Genomic DNA, 13,459 nt, shown 5'->3' on the forward strand with positions numbered 1-13,459 from the left:
TGCTCTCGTCATGATGAGGTGATGAAGATTTTCTGTCGTACTGATCAGCAGAGTATCTGTTATCTCTGCACAATGGATGAACATAAAGGCCATGAAACAGTCCCAGCTGCAGCAGAAAGGACTGAGAAGCAGAAGGAGCTCCAGGTGAGACGACTCAACATCCAGCAGAGAATCCAGGAGCGAGAGAAAGATGTGAAGCTGCTTCAGCAGGAGGTGGAGGCCATCAATGGCTCTGCTGATAAAGCAGTGGAGCACAGTGAGAAGATCTTCACTGAGCTGATCCGTCTCATCCAGAAAAGAAGCTCTGATGTGAAGCAGCAGGTCAGATCCCAGCAGGAAACTGAAGTGAGTCGAGTCAAAGAGCTTCAGGAGAAGCTGGAGCAGGAGATCGCTGAGCTGAAGAGGAAAGACGGCGAGCTGGAGCAGCTCTCACACACAGAGGATCACAACCAGTTTCTACACAACTACCCCTCACTGTCAGCACTCGGTGAGTCGACACACTCATCCAGCATCAATATCCGTCCTCTGAGCTACTTTGAGGATGTGACAGCAGCTGTGTCAGAGACCAGAGATAAACTACAGGACATTCTGAGAGAGGAACGGACAAACATCTCACTGACAGTCACTGAAGAGGACGTTTTACTGTCACCAGCAGAGCCAAAGACCAGAGCTGGATTCTTAAAATGTTCATGTGACATCACACTGGATCCAAACACAGCAGACAGACGTTTGTTATTATCAGAGGGGAACAGAAAAGTAACAAGAATGAAACAACTACAGTCTTATTCTAATCATCCAGACAGATTCACTGTGTATTCTCAGGTCCTGAGTAGAGAGAGTCTGACTGGACGTTGTTACTGGGAGGTGGAGTGGAGAGGTGGAGGAGTTTATGTAGCAGTCGCATACAAGAATATCAGCAGAGCAGGACTCTGGGACTCTTCATTTGTAAACAATGACAAATCTTGGGCATTAGTTTGTGACACAAACAGTTACAAATTCATTCACAACAAAGTCCAAACTGTCCTCTCAGGTCCTTGGTCCTCCAGAGTAGGAGTGTACCTGGATCACAGAGCAGGTATTCTGTCTTTCTACAGCGTCTCTGAAACCACGACTCTCCTCCACAGAGTCCAGACCACCTTCACTCAGCCGCTCTATGCTGGACTTCGGCTTTGCAAAGATGGAGCCACTGCAGAGTTGATTAAAGTCAAATAGAGAAGACAGGTTCATGTTGATCCCTGATCATTATATGTACTTGTGTAGTTTCTAAATGAGGCTTTACATTTTAGAAGCTGAGAAGCTCAGAGGTCCATTGATGTGTGGAAATAATATTGCACTGATTCAAACTGTACTTACATTTATAAACCTTACATCAACATAAATCTGCATTTGTTCTTATGGCTGATAATCATGTGAGTTTAAATTCTACTACTCTTCATATTCAGCATGTGTGAAACCTTTCATCGGTCTGGTTAGTGCTTTTATTCTGGAGTTGCTGTAGCGGGTTGTCAAATGCAGTGATTCATCAGTTAGTCAATGATCAGAGAATTGATTGTTTTATCATTATTTTAGTCACATTTAAAGCTGGTTCCAGTTTCTGAAACGTGAAGATTGTTGATTTTCTTGATCATATATGACCTTAAACTTAATGTCTTTAAAGGTTTGAACTTTGAAAATGTAACAAAAAATAAATAGTTAATGTTTGACATTAAATATTATTTTTCATTTGAAAAGTTTGATCACACTTGATCATTTCTACATTAAAATACAGACAGTAAATGATACAGGCCTGTATATTGTGGAGGAGAGACATGTTTCTTTGCCCTGAGCTGTGTCTGGCAGGCAGAGCGTCTCCACGCTCCACAAATCTGATGCTTCTGATTTGGAGTAAATGAGCTGAGGGAGACACCTGGAATCTCAGCCTGGACACAAAGGGAATAAAATCAGCAGAGTTATACACAAGTGGTGATGTTGAATGACTGGCACATAAACGTCCGTTTTAATAATGGACCAAACTGGTTCAAATGGTTCCTCCAAAGCTTCTTTAGAAACTTGGCTTCAAAGAGGAAAACTGTTTTGTTGTTTGTGTTTTCATGTTTTCTTCTTCTCTCATACATAAAATACAGTTCTTAATCTTAGTAACATGAAAAACTATTTTGTTGTCTTGTTTTAAATGTGTTCTCTAAATGTGCCTTATCCAGTCTGTCCAACATGTTTTTTTAAACATCGGTTGCACAGATGGACAAACAGAAGCAGAGCAGAGGAGATTGTTTGGGTAGAAGTGGAGGACAAATGCTTTTTTATTCATGCTTTGCCTGAAAAGGCTTCAGAAGTTTTAGTGTCTCATGAAGAATGTAAAGTTTCTCTTCAGCTCATTATCTCTGTAAATAAATAGGCTCCAAATGCAGAAAAAAATCCTCAAATTGCTCTGACTGTGGTGCTTAATGCTACAATTTATACTGGGATTTTTGACGGGGTCAGAAATGATCATCCTCTCTAGAGATGGTTTGGACACACAGAGAGATGTCAGACAAATGATGCTGAACACAGAGGAGACCAAAGACAAAGTGCATGACTGTGGTGAAGGAGGACATGCAGACTGAGGCAACATGGAAGCAAGTGCTTTCTGATAAAAGTCAGATGAAGGCTGACCCCAATTTGGACACAAACTCAGGTTTTAAGGTTTTTTTCTTCTTTTTTTATGAAGTTAAAATTAGCTTTCACCTGAAAAATAACATACAGCAAATAGAACAATACTACATTCTCACACACACACACACACACACACACACACACACACACACACACACACACACACTTTGCTTTCACTTTTTCTGAACTTTAAGTCTGAAGTGTGAAGGACACAAAGATCAGCTGTTCTCTGGTTACCTGCTGGAAATCAAATGCTTGTGTATTTAAATTTTGTGGTGCCGCCACTGTAATATTATGGGACTTGTTAACAACCCCTCCCCACCCACATCACCAGTCTGAGTCATGGTGTGAGTAACCAGCTTCAGTCAGGCCACAAAACAACCACTCTATACTCAAAGTCCTTTGCATTACTTCCAAGCACTTTGTTCTCCAGTCTGTGTCTTTATATATTTCTCCTGTTTGTTATTTATTCCTCTTGTGTTACTGTTAATATTTGATTCCTGCACAGTTTGTGTGGAGCACCCATAATTGTGTTGTACATGTACAACGACAATAAAGAGCTATTCTATTCTTTTTGGAATACTAAAACAACTGAGCTAACTTTTTTCAATTTTTTAACATTGTTGATTAAACTAAAAAAGAAAATTACAACTAAAAGTTTTGCAATGAGACATTTTTTACACTGTGTGAACTTCAGCTTTCAGCAGTTCAGCTCTTGGCAGGTGAATGGTTCAGACTATTTCAGCAGTTTCCCCAAATATTTTAACACTTCAAATAATCCAACTCAGATATTCAGCTTTCAGCATTTACTCTGCATTTTCTTAGGAAATGTGTTCTCTCATTTGTTTAACATCCTCTGGTTTTCCACCTCTACGTTGGATCCTGTCACAGCTGTCACAGAGTGAGAGCGTTCAGCTTTGCAGTTTCTACATTTTCATCACTTCAAATCGTGACACATTTGAAATGTTGACAAATGACTCAGTCTGTATCCTGCAGCCTGCATGAATGCAAGAAAGGAAACCAGAGTGTAACAGTCACAGCATGAACTCAGGAGGGGTCAGAGGTTCTCAACCATCGCTATGACAACCAGTCGCTCATCTGAGTTTCTCAACATCTGCGTCACAAAACACGGAGCGTTCAGGTAGCAGGACCCCAAAGCAGACTCAGCACACCGCAGCTCAGAACTATGTACAAGTGTTTATTTAACTGAGGAATCTTTTAACAAAGCTTGGAAACGAAAAACTAAGGCTCATGCCACGGGGGGAAACGAGGAGCGTGGAGCCCAGGAGCGCCGTAATCGGGACCGTGGGGAAACTGCAACAGAAAGGGGAGACACAGTTAACAGCACGCAGGTTGCCAAAAATGAAAAGCTAGACTTCATAAGTTGCCGAGGCTTACAGGTAGAGCAGGACTGTGGAGCGAGGAGGGGAGTGATGCCCGGGAGAGAATCCTTAGGGAGGGAGGCAGTCAGGCAGGAGGACAGGCAGGCCACCGGCTTCCACGCTGAATGCTGGTCACACTGGAAGGAGACTTACGGACTGGCGAGGAGAAGCCGCCCGAGCTGGCTGAAGTAGTCCTCCGGTGATTGCCTTAGATGAGACGCAGGTGGTTTGGAGGCGGCCCAGCCCGAGGGCGTGGCCACCGCAGCCTCCCACAGCTCCCAGGATGCCGAGCCACGGGCCGTGACAATCTGAACATAAAGTGAAAATATTCTGATCATTTTCAGCTCTGTGTTTGAACAATAACTTCATAACTTAACAACAAAAAATGCTTCCTTTTCTTTTACTGGGCCTCTGTGCATTTCATATATTCAAATCTATTCATTTGGTGAAAAATCTGACTTCATTCCACCATTTGGTTATTTTATGAATGCAGATACCTGTTTGTTTAAATGTGTGAAAACAGATGATCAACACTTTTCTCTTGGCTGCCAGATCTCATATACAGCACATGGATATGTTTCTCTGTCAGACTTGAATGAGCATGCCCAGCCATACAGAGGGGGTCTCCTGAAGGCTGCAGTGGGAGTCTGCCAGGCCAGGACTGTGTGGGACCGCCCCGAGTACAACAGCTCAGCACATCATTGTGGTAAAGAACAGAGTTTTTGCATGTGTTGCTACAGCACTGCAGACATTTATGAAACTGTGTGATAATCTGGGATGTTGTGGTATGCACTCTATCAAGTGGGAATGAAGCCACTGTTTCTTGTTTTCTTAGCTCTTCTGCATTAACCCTGTTTTTCCCTTGTTTCCAGTTCACCAGTCTCTTTACCTGGTTTCTCCAGAGCTCATGCCTGGACGCTCACCACCTCCCTCCCCTCCTGGACTCCATTCTCTCTCTGTCACATGGCACCTCTGTATCCAGCATCCTTTAGCACAGTGGTTCCCAAACTTTTTTCGCTAGGCCCCCCTTTGTTTTACAAGAAAAATGTTCGCGCCCCCCCCCCTCTCTCGCGCACGCACACACGCACGCACTGACACATCCTCCAACCACACACACTCATATTTTGCTCCATTGCGGTTTATTTCACACCTCAAACATTTAGTAAACAATTAAGCAAATACAAGTAATCTGCAGGTAGTAAGAAAATAAACTACTAACTCTTTTACGCTGCGTCCGCACCTACACGGGTATTTTTGAAAACGCAGCTGTTTCGTCCACACGGAAACGGCGTTTCGAATCACCGAAAACGGAGATTTTTTAAAACTCCTTTTTTTTACGTGTGGACGAGGATTACAGAGTTCGTCAGGCAACGTTAAAGGTATGTGCCTTTTTCACGTCACGCTGTGGCCACGTTATTGTTTACATGAGATGAATTGCAGAATAGCAGATAGAGACAAAATACTGTTACTGTTAATCTATCTGCAGGTTTTACACGCTTACATACACACACACAGTTACTGTCCCTCCATTTAGAAAGGCAGAGGCGTCACGGTGTGATTATTTTACATGTAGTTGTTTTTTTCCTGTGTAATAATATTCAACATTGCTGTCAATACATTTTTCAAACAATGCCTCTCTGTGCAAAATGGGTTTAAAAACATAAACAACTGTGGGATAGTTTGTCCGTGATTTAACTGCGGTCAAGTGAGCCCTCACTTACGAAGTCACAGTCAAGCTAGCCGCACCGCCAGCCGCACCTAAAATGTGGTTGCACTACTCTTACGCATATTACAGTACGGATGAAGCCCGGCTTAGAAACGCAGTCTTTTGTGTCCTGACACTATTTTACTTCACAATCCACTCCCAGTTTTGGTTCATCTCCACTTTTCACCCCATGATCCAAAGCCCAAATTACTGTACGATTCAGAGAAAATTAACAATAAAATTTACCCAATATACAGTACTGTACTGTTAATATCTTCATCTTTGACCTCAGATTACATATAAACTGTAAGAGGTGACACAGATATTTCACTGGATTCTGACTCTGGGTGACCCCCACTCTTCACCCTGTCATCCACAGCCAAATTTACTGTACAGCTTCCCAGAAAATTGATAGTAAACGTTACCCAAATTACTGTACGGTTTTCTGATAAAATTAAATCCTAATCCATTACTGAACAAAATGAGTTCATTCAAGTATTTGCTTAACTACAAGAAATATATTTCCACACAAAATTTAAATTTTCAAAACGTCATTATTATGAAAATATTTTCACACACCACTTCAAGTAGCAACTTTAGTTTTAGACATTATTTATTCAGCGCTTAATCACAACAGTAGTCACCTTAAGGCACGTTACATAATAAGTTAAACCCTACAATAATAAATACAGAGAAACACCCAACAATCATATGACCCCCTATGAGCAAGCACTTTGGCGACAGTGGGAAGGAAAAACTCCCTTTTAACAGGAAGAAACCTCCGGCAGAACCAGGCTCAGGGAGGGGCGGGGCCATCTGCTGTGATTGGTTGGGGTGAGAAATTATATTTCTCAGATTACTGATTTCTCATATTACTACTACACAGTTTTGATATATTGTTATTCATTATCTGTCATCACACAAATCAACCCAAAAAACTCAAAAGGGAAATACTGAAAGTACGTGCACAAAGCAAGAATGTTATACACATTGTGTTTTACACATGTGTTCCTCAAAACACCAATAATAACTATAAGCAGATTATTCTAGTAGCTTTCACTGCATGTGGAATTAGGTTACACAAAGCACACACTTCCACTCTGTCTTCTGAGCGCTGCTGAGCTGTTCATTTGTCATGTCCAGGCATTCAGAATGGAACCAGCAGTTGCAGTTATCACACTGGATCTGTAAACAAAAAACATATGAACTTTCATAAACACATGAAGTAAATAATTCTATATTTTAATAAATTACAATCCTTAAAGACACAGAGTCAAATACTTTGTTGTAGATAACATAAAACTATTTTTAAAAACACTATACCCAGTCAGTGATGGAGGGTCCTGGATTGGGTGGTTTCTCCGTTGCACACATGGCACAGTTGGTGTCACTGTCAAATACTAAAACATAAATATATACATATGTTAGTGTTCATCAGTTTGACACAAACAAATATGTCCATGTGAAGAAGATCTTACACACCGGAGGCCTCAAGTATTGTCTGTGCAAATGTCCTTCGTGCCTGGGCCATCTCTTTTTTTGTCCTCAAAAATGTCATTTCTGGTTTATTTGGGAATGCTTCCATTACTGCTTTGGCCATCTGAAATGAAAACAAAAAATAACATTTCATTGAAAACATCTGCAAATGTTACACTTCCTGTTTACACAATTTAACCTTTTAAGATTATTTTAACTCCCCCACCCCCACCCCATCTTCTTATCTAATTTTACAGAACAATATTATTATGTTAATGCGGTACCATACCATGATGACCATTACCCAGCTAGAACCATCCCGTTGAAATGGATGTGTCAGTACTCCTCCTCGAAGTCTCACATTCACCCAGTCTGTTTTGTTGTAGCATGTCCTCTTCATTTTGAAGGATTCACTGTGTGAACATAATGTACATGACATTTATATACAAATGAAAGATAAACGTCACACAGAAAAAGAACATTCTGTACTTTTTTATAAATCACATAGACACATATAATACATATCACTGTGTTTTTAATGGTGTGTCAGAAAGCCCTGTGCTCTAGATTATGTTACATGAAGTATCAAAATTAATAACATGTTCTTTTAAATCTACAAATGGTAACTGTGTCAAATGTCTCACTGCTTAAACACTGTCAGGGTATTTTTATTATTTAAAATTACATATGTGTGTGATTTTGAAGTAATATTTTAAATTCTTTAAAGAACTGATAACCACGGATTTTATTACACTTTCATCTACAACCATATGTCCACCTATAGAAAAAGACCTCCTAAGTCCTCCTGTCACTTTTCTAATGGCATTACAGAGTACCAAATATTTTATGTTGTTATTATATACATGTAATAACGCATAATTACTGGAATCTTTTGGCTGCACGGTCAGACTCTTCCTGCTCCAAAGAGTTTCTTGAAGGATCGACCAAATACAGACAGCTGTCATCTGCATTTATGTACTGCGATAGATATATAAATTTTAAAAGTACATAAATTATGAAGAATGTGTTATTGAAACAAACTTTTTTTCACAGAAATGCTGCTTGTACTAACCAGAAACTTCCAGTGTACATTTCCAATGTTCACAAAGGATAAAATGGCTCGGTAGTTGTCAAAGTTCACCTGTGACATATTAGAAATTAATTACAAATTTGCAACAATACTTTTTCCATTTATCTCGAGACATTAATAAAATTTTAAAAAAATTAATTCTAGAATATATTAAAATTTTTTTACCTTGGACAAGCTTTGTCTCCTGATTAGTTCTCTCTCTCCATAGAGGATCACACCGCTCGTGTAGTGGTTCATAATGTAGATATTATTCCCCAGATTCAGCCGAATGGCCCAGTGGTGCAGGAGACTTTCAATGACCTGAGGAGTATAATAAATAACCTTTTATTACTTTGTAAACATGATAAATTTTTGGAATACAAAGGTTAATAAAGAGTTTTTTACTTACGTATACTCAGTATTCAGTCATGAGGATATGCCTGGAATGTAGATCTAAAGCAGTACTTACTGAATGTGTAGGGAACAACTAATGTTCTGCCCCAGCTTTAACGTTAACCTTATGCAGTACTTTTGGGGGAGGGGGGGGGGTTAATACCTGGATACATACCTCTCCAACAAGCCAGCTGTGTGGTCTAAGGGTCAGGAACTCACTGTGACGTATGACAAAGTTGTTACCTCTAATCTGAGATGGGACCACAGAAACAACAACTTCCGTTTCCTGTTGTTTCCACAAATATGCGACCTGTGTTTCAACAAGACAATAGTAACTAAATAAAGTTCTAAAAATTCTTCTTATGAGAACATTTATGTAATCGATTACAACGGTTTTAAATCTAATTTTTAAAAGTATTTTATGTACCTGACGCAACAACACAAAAACATCTCCAAATTTGACATAGATTTTAATGCACTTTATTTGAGATGTTAAACTACATTAAGAAATTAAAAATTGAGTCAGTTACTGTTGTTTTTGTAATATTAAGGCCAGTAACATGTAAAAGTTACATTTATTGTTGGACTGACATTTGTCACTTTTCTGTGGTCTGTACTTTTCATTCATCAACACATACATATAATAAAATCTAATATATAATTACAAAAATATGTACTAACAAACTTGGTTTTTCAAACACATGACATAGTTATTGAATTGTTTGTGAGTGAGTTTGTTCGTGAAACATCACCTGTGATGCAGTGTCCTTTGTTAGACCGGTTGTGTTTCTCTCAAGGTGCTCTGTCCTTTCCAGTGTAGATGGAGAATCCTCTGGCCCCTCGATTGGTGGGTTGAATTTAAACAAAAATATTTGTTACTACATTTTAAGTAATGTTTTATTAATTAAAACATTGCATTACCTTTTGCATCAATTACACGTTATTAATGCTGATATATTTCACATAATACTCACTAAGTGCAGTGATTACAAAATCATAACAAATGAAGAAGAACAACATAGCCTGAATGTATTTAATGACAATTGCATCCACTTTGAAGGCACATAAATCTCCTTTCCATACTGTGACAGACACTTTATTAGCCATGTATGTTGCAGTTTTTTGGCAAACAGCTATTTGTTCCTGGCTGTCATCCTACAAAGATAGACACATGTCAATTTTCAGAGTCATTTATGACAATAACACACAAAACATAAATGTAGACATTAAAAACATTTCTAAAAATGTTTGACGAGCATCATGTTGTTTGTGCTGTTCCTGTTTAAAGGTTTGAACAGTGGTCTTCCCTTTTATCTGTTAACAGATAACATTTTTGAATGACTTTATATAATAGAATATAATAGACAATAGAATATGGTCATGAATGACACAAACTTGTTCTGATTTGAGATGTATGTAACGAGTGAGCATCTGTCCTGCTGTTGGTGTACCATACAGGTACTGATATGACTGTGTATGAGTGCCTAGTCCCCTTAAAGGACTCTGTCCAACATTACATCCCAAGTAAACAGAGGAACTATGAGAGAAAAACATGGGCAGTATGTGATGCTCGGTCCAGCTGTACAGAGAACATGCTAGTGTACTATTGCAAACTTGATTGCCTGCAGTCAGGCCACGCGAGCTGTGCTTAATACAGTAGGTCTCCAAAAGACAATGATCACCCTTGAAAGCTTGTTTAATTCATATGCCCTTGGCCTACAACTGCTGAAAACAAAGCTGTACATGGTGTGACCAGCAAAAAGCAAAAAACCTGAGCTTCCTCCTGCACTTGTGTCACCTATGGACATGCATTTTTTGTCATTAAAGTGGGGGTTCACTAAGGCCCATGCCTAGGTGTAATACATTGTCAAAACACATAAAGATTTCAGGTAATCAGTTGGAATACAGTTTGATAAAACATTGAAACACGGAGACGGATGATAATTTATAATTTATAATTGATGCTTCATAAATAGTCAAAGCAGACGCTTTACCCCAGAGGACAAAAGGAGTATGGCCATCGGGAGGACATCACAAGGTTTAATTATTGAAAATAATGGGAACATGATGACTTATCTCGGTTTTCTTTTTCTTCAGTGGCAGTTCTGTCACTAACGGTGACACATACACACCTTTTCGTTTAATGCGTTTGTCTTTCCATTTCTCCATTTCCACGCCAAAAGACTGTTGATTACACATACATACTTTTAATGCTTACTTATTTTATCATCTCTTAATTCTACAGTCATAGCCAAATGTTTTCACTTTTTCTTAGTTTCTTGTTCTAGTTGTATAAAACATCATTTTCATTATTAGGAAGTTATTCATACCTTTTGTCTTGATTTTTTCATGTCTGCATATTCAAGCAGGAGGGCATCGTGCATTTTCTGATAAATTTCCACAAAGTCATCAAGCCTTGTCAGTCTCCTTCTCTGGATACAGATTTTTTTCAAATCCCACTGGCTTTTCTCCATGATTCCTTGGGTTCTGTTGACTTGTGTAAAATTCTTAAATGCAATAGTACATTGTTTAATTCAGTATCTATGTATTGTAAATTTATATATAATTTATGTTTCTTTTTCACTTATTCTTCTCGCTATGATACCTGCTTCTTGGATTGCTGAATGTCACCATAGAGTTTACTGAGCTGCTGGTAAGCAGGACCAGTACCATGACGTCCAAGGTCCCCTAAGGAGAATACAAGTAATTCAAAAACATAATTAAAATAGGTAATTCAACATTTAGCACATTTACATTTATGAATAAATGACAATTTAAGATAGTAATACAACAAATAAAAAAATGTACCGAGCATCATTGATGACCACAAAGTTGCATGTGGTAGAAGGTGATTTACCAGACCAGCAACAAATTTGGGTGCATGAAAGATGTTTCTTTCACCCTCACAGTCCAGTGTTGCATTGTCAACAATTTCCTGGAAATGGGTCTTCAATGGGGCATTCTGAACATCAGTCTGTAAAACAGATATATATCTGTATTCAGTAAGTTATCAAAGCAAAGAAAAATGTATTATATAAAATGTTATTGTGGTTTAAAATATATATTTTTAAAATAATGTGAATTCATTAATTCATTTGGGACAGACACAAGTAAAAAAGTTATTAATATGATCACTTAAATAATAAATCTTAGCTAACCTTGTAGTCCTCAGCAATCACAGTCTTTTCATCCAAATCCAGGGTCCCCCTTTTTTGCATAAGGATTTTCAAGTTGTTGTAGTTTTGTTACGTTCCTTCCACTACAAGGACTGCAAAACACTATTGCTGCACTATGGACAACATCATCCATGTCTTTTAAGTTATCACAGCATGCAAGGAGCCCAAACACATGCATCCCAAGCCTGTAGTTCTCTGGAATGCTGGGAAAAGGAACGAATGAAATCACTGTTAGTAGGGCCTTTACATTACAAATCTTGTATTCTTTTTTAATTATTGATATAAATGTACTCACTGTTTTTTACAAAGGTCCTTGGCATTTTTCATGACATGGCTCAAACATGGATGAAGAATGGGAATGTTGAATTGCTGTGCTGAATGCTGGCCACTGAGTAAGACATAGTACTTCTGCAGCAGATCCTCTAGACTTATTCTGCAGAATGTCATGGAAATGGATCGGAGGAGTACCAGGGATCCATCACACATGAACATGACAGGCCTGTTGTAGGCCCGATTACCAAATGCTCTTACCAGATCAGTCTGAAAGGCCTGCAAGAAGTATGTCACAGAGGCTGTAGTGTGGTCACACGTGACATATGTAGCAACTGGAAGAGGAGAAGCACCTTTGGATGGGTTTCTGACAACCAACTCATACACATAGTATGGTGGCCTTCCAGCACTTTCTTTTCTTATTATACTTCCAGTGGCATCAAAGTACTGTTAAAATCCGGGTTCAGATATTGAGGGAGGGCACAAAAACAACAACTGGTCCAGGAGAGTCAGTCAAACAATGATTTTAATGAACACACGCGTGGGAGATGTACACTGCAACATCAGCTGTAGATCTCACCCCAAAACAGCACAACAAATTGTTTTATAACATCGGGATGTTATTTATGACGCCCCCTCATATGTCAAGAAGATACGATACATCCATGAGTTTCAAAAACACATATCCTGTTGACAACTTTTGACACATTTAACAGGACATCTTCTTCTTCCCGAGGTCAGGTCCTTCCCGGTAATCTTCTAACTCTGCTTATCCCCTGGAACAAACTGTCTCCTCTGCAAACATAATCTTACAGCCACAAGGTTTTGCAAACTATTATTTGACTATTTGAACTTTTACCTAAACATGAGTCTAACTACTGTTTGTGTGTGTGTGTGCGTCTTGACCTCAGAAAATGCACTGGCCTCCCCCCGCCCGTTGGCGCTTCTGGCCTTTTACCAGACAGAAGCTCTCTGTGATATGTGTACTAATCTTAACTAATGAACATATGTAATCTATTGAATAAATGCTTTACCAGAAGGCCACTACTCAAAGCTTAATAAAAAGGATATAAATGAATAAAGAAATACTAATGGCTAACCTGACCTATGTGTTTTGTAAGCGTGTTCTTTCCATAGCTCAAACTCCTTAACACAATAAATTGCCTGGACATTCACGCCAGACAAAGCTTCCGACCCTCCACTGGTTGACCGAGCTTCCCTCTTTAGCAAGCACAAAAATACAATGCATATATATAAAAAGGATTATCACTGCACCTGTAATAGAAAATGATAATATGAGATTATGACAATACCTGTGATACAAGTTGTAATATAAGAC

General features: G+C 38.9%; 1 protein-coding gene and 2 long non-coding RNA genes across 3 annotated transcripts; all 3 read right to left on the minus strand.

Moving 5' to 3' along the window:
- Positions 1–3,827: 3,827 nt before the first annotated feature.
- LOC120438760 lies at positions 3,828–4,192 on the minus strand. The gene is made up of 2 exons (XR_005612118.1): positions 4,048–4,192; positions 3,828–3,963 (listed from the first exon to the last, which is right to left on the minus strand). It is a non-coding gene; the product is annotated as an uncharacterized LOC120438760 (long non-coding RNA).
- A 3,913-nt stretch (positions 4,193–8,105) lies between these two features.
- On the minus strand, positions 8,106–9,516 carry LOC120438745. Its single transcript, XR_005612097.1, has 4 exons — positions 9,427–9,516; positions 8,468–8,984; positions 8,285–8,353; positions 8,106–8,190 (listed from the first exon to the last, which is right to left on the minus strand). It is a non-coding gene; the product is annotated as an uncharacterized LOC120438745 (long non-coding RNA).
- Positions 9,517–10,714: 1,198 nt separating this feature from the next.
- On the minus strand, positions 10,715–12,191 carry LOC120438914. The gene is made up of 6 exons (XM_039609518.1): positions 12,146–12,191; positions 11,833–12,053; positions 11,483–11,648; positions 11,280–11,362; positions 11,005–11,181; positions 10,715–10,858 (listed from the first exon to the last, which is right to left on the minus strand). Exons 2-6 carry the CDS (start codon positions 11,890–11,892, stop codon positions 10,715–10,717), a joined length of 630 nt encoding a protein of 209 aa, XP_039465452.1. The 5' UTR covers positions 11,893–12,053; positions 12,146–12,191.
- Between the last annotated feature and the right edge of the window lie 1,268 nt (positions 12,192–13,459).

The sequence above is a fragment of the Oreochromis aureus genome, linkage group 3, assembly GCF_013358895.1.
Source record: "Oreochromis aureus strain Israel breed Guangdong linkage group 3, ZZ_aureus, whole genome shotgun sequence".
Classification (NCBI taxonomy): domain Eukaryota; kingdom Metazoa; phylum Chordata; class Actinopteri; order Cichliformes; family Cichlidae; genus Oreochromis; species Oreochromis aureus.

Bases quoted from the DNA above. Each gene is read 5' to 3' on its own strand.
- LOC120438914 (XM_039609518.1), bottom strand. From the start codon at position 11,892: ATGCAAAAAAGGGGGACCCTGGATTTGGATGAAAAGACTGTGATTGCT. The intron at 11,649-11,832 runs GTTAGCTAAGAT...TCTGTTTTACAG, and splicing joins TGATTGCTGAGGACTACAAG to ACTGATGTTCAGAATGCCCC. The intron at 11,363-11,482 runs GTACATTTTTTT...TATTCTCCTTAG, and splicing joins GTGGTCATCAATGATGCTCG to GGGACCTTGGACGTCATGGT.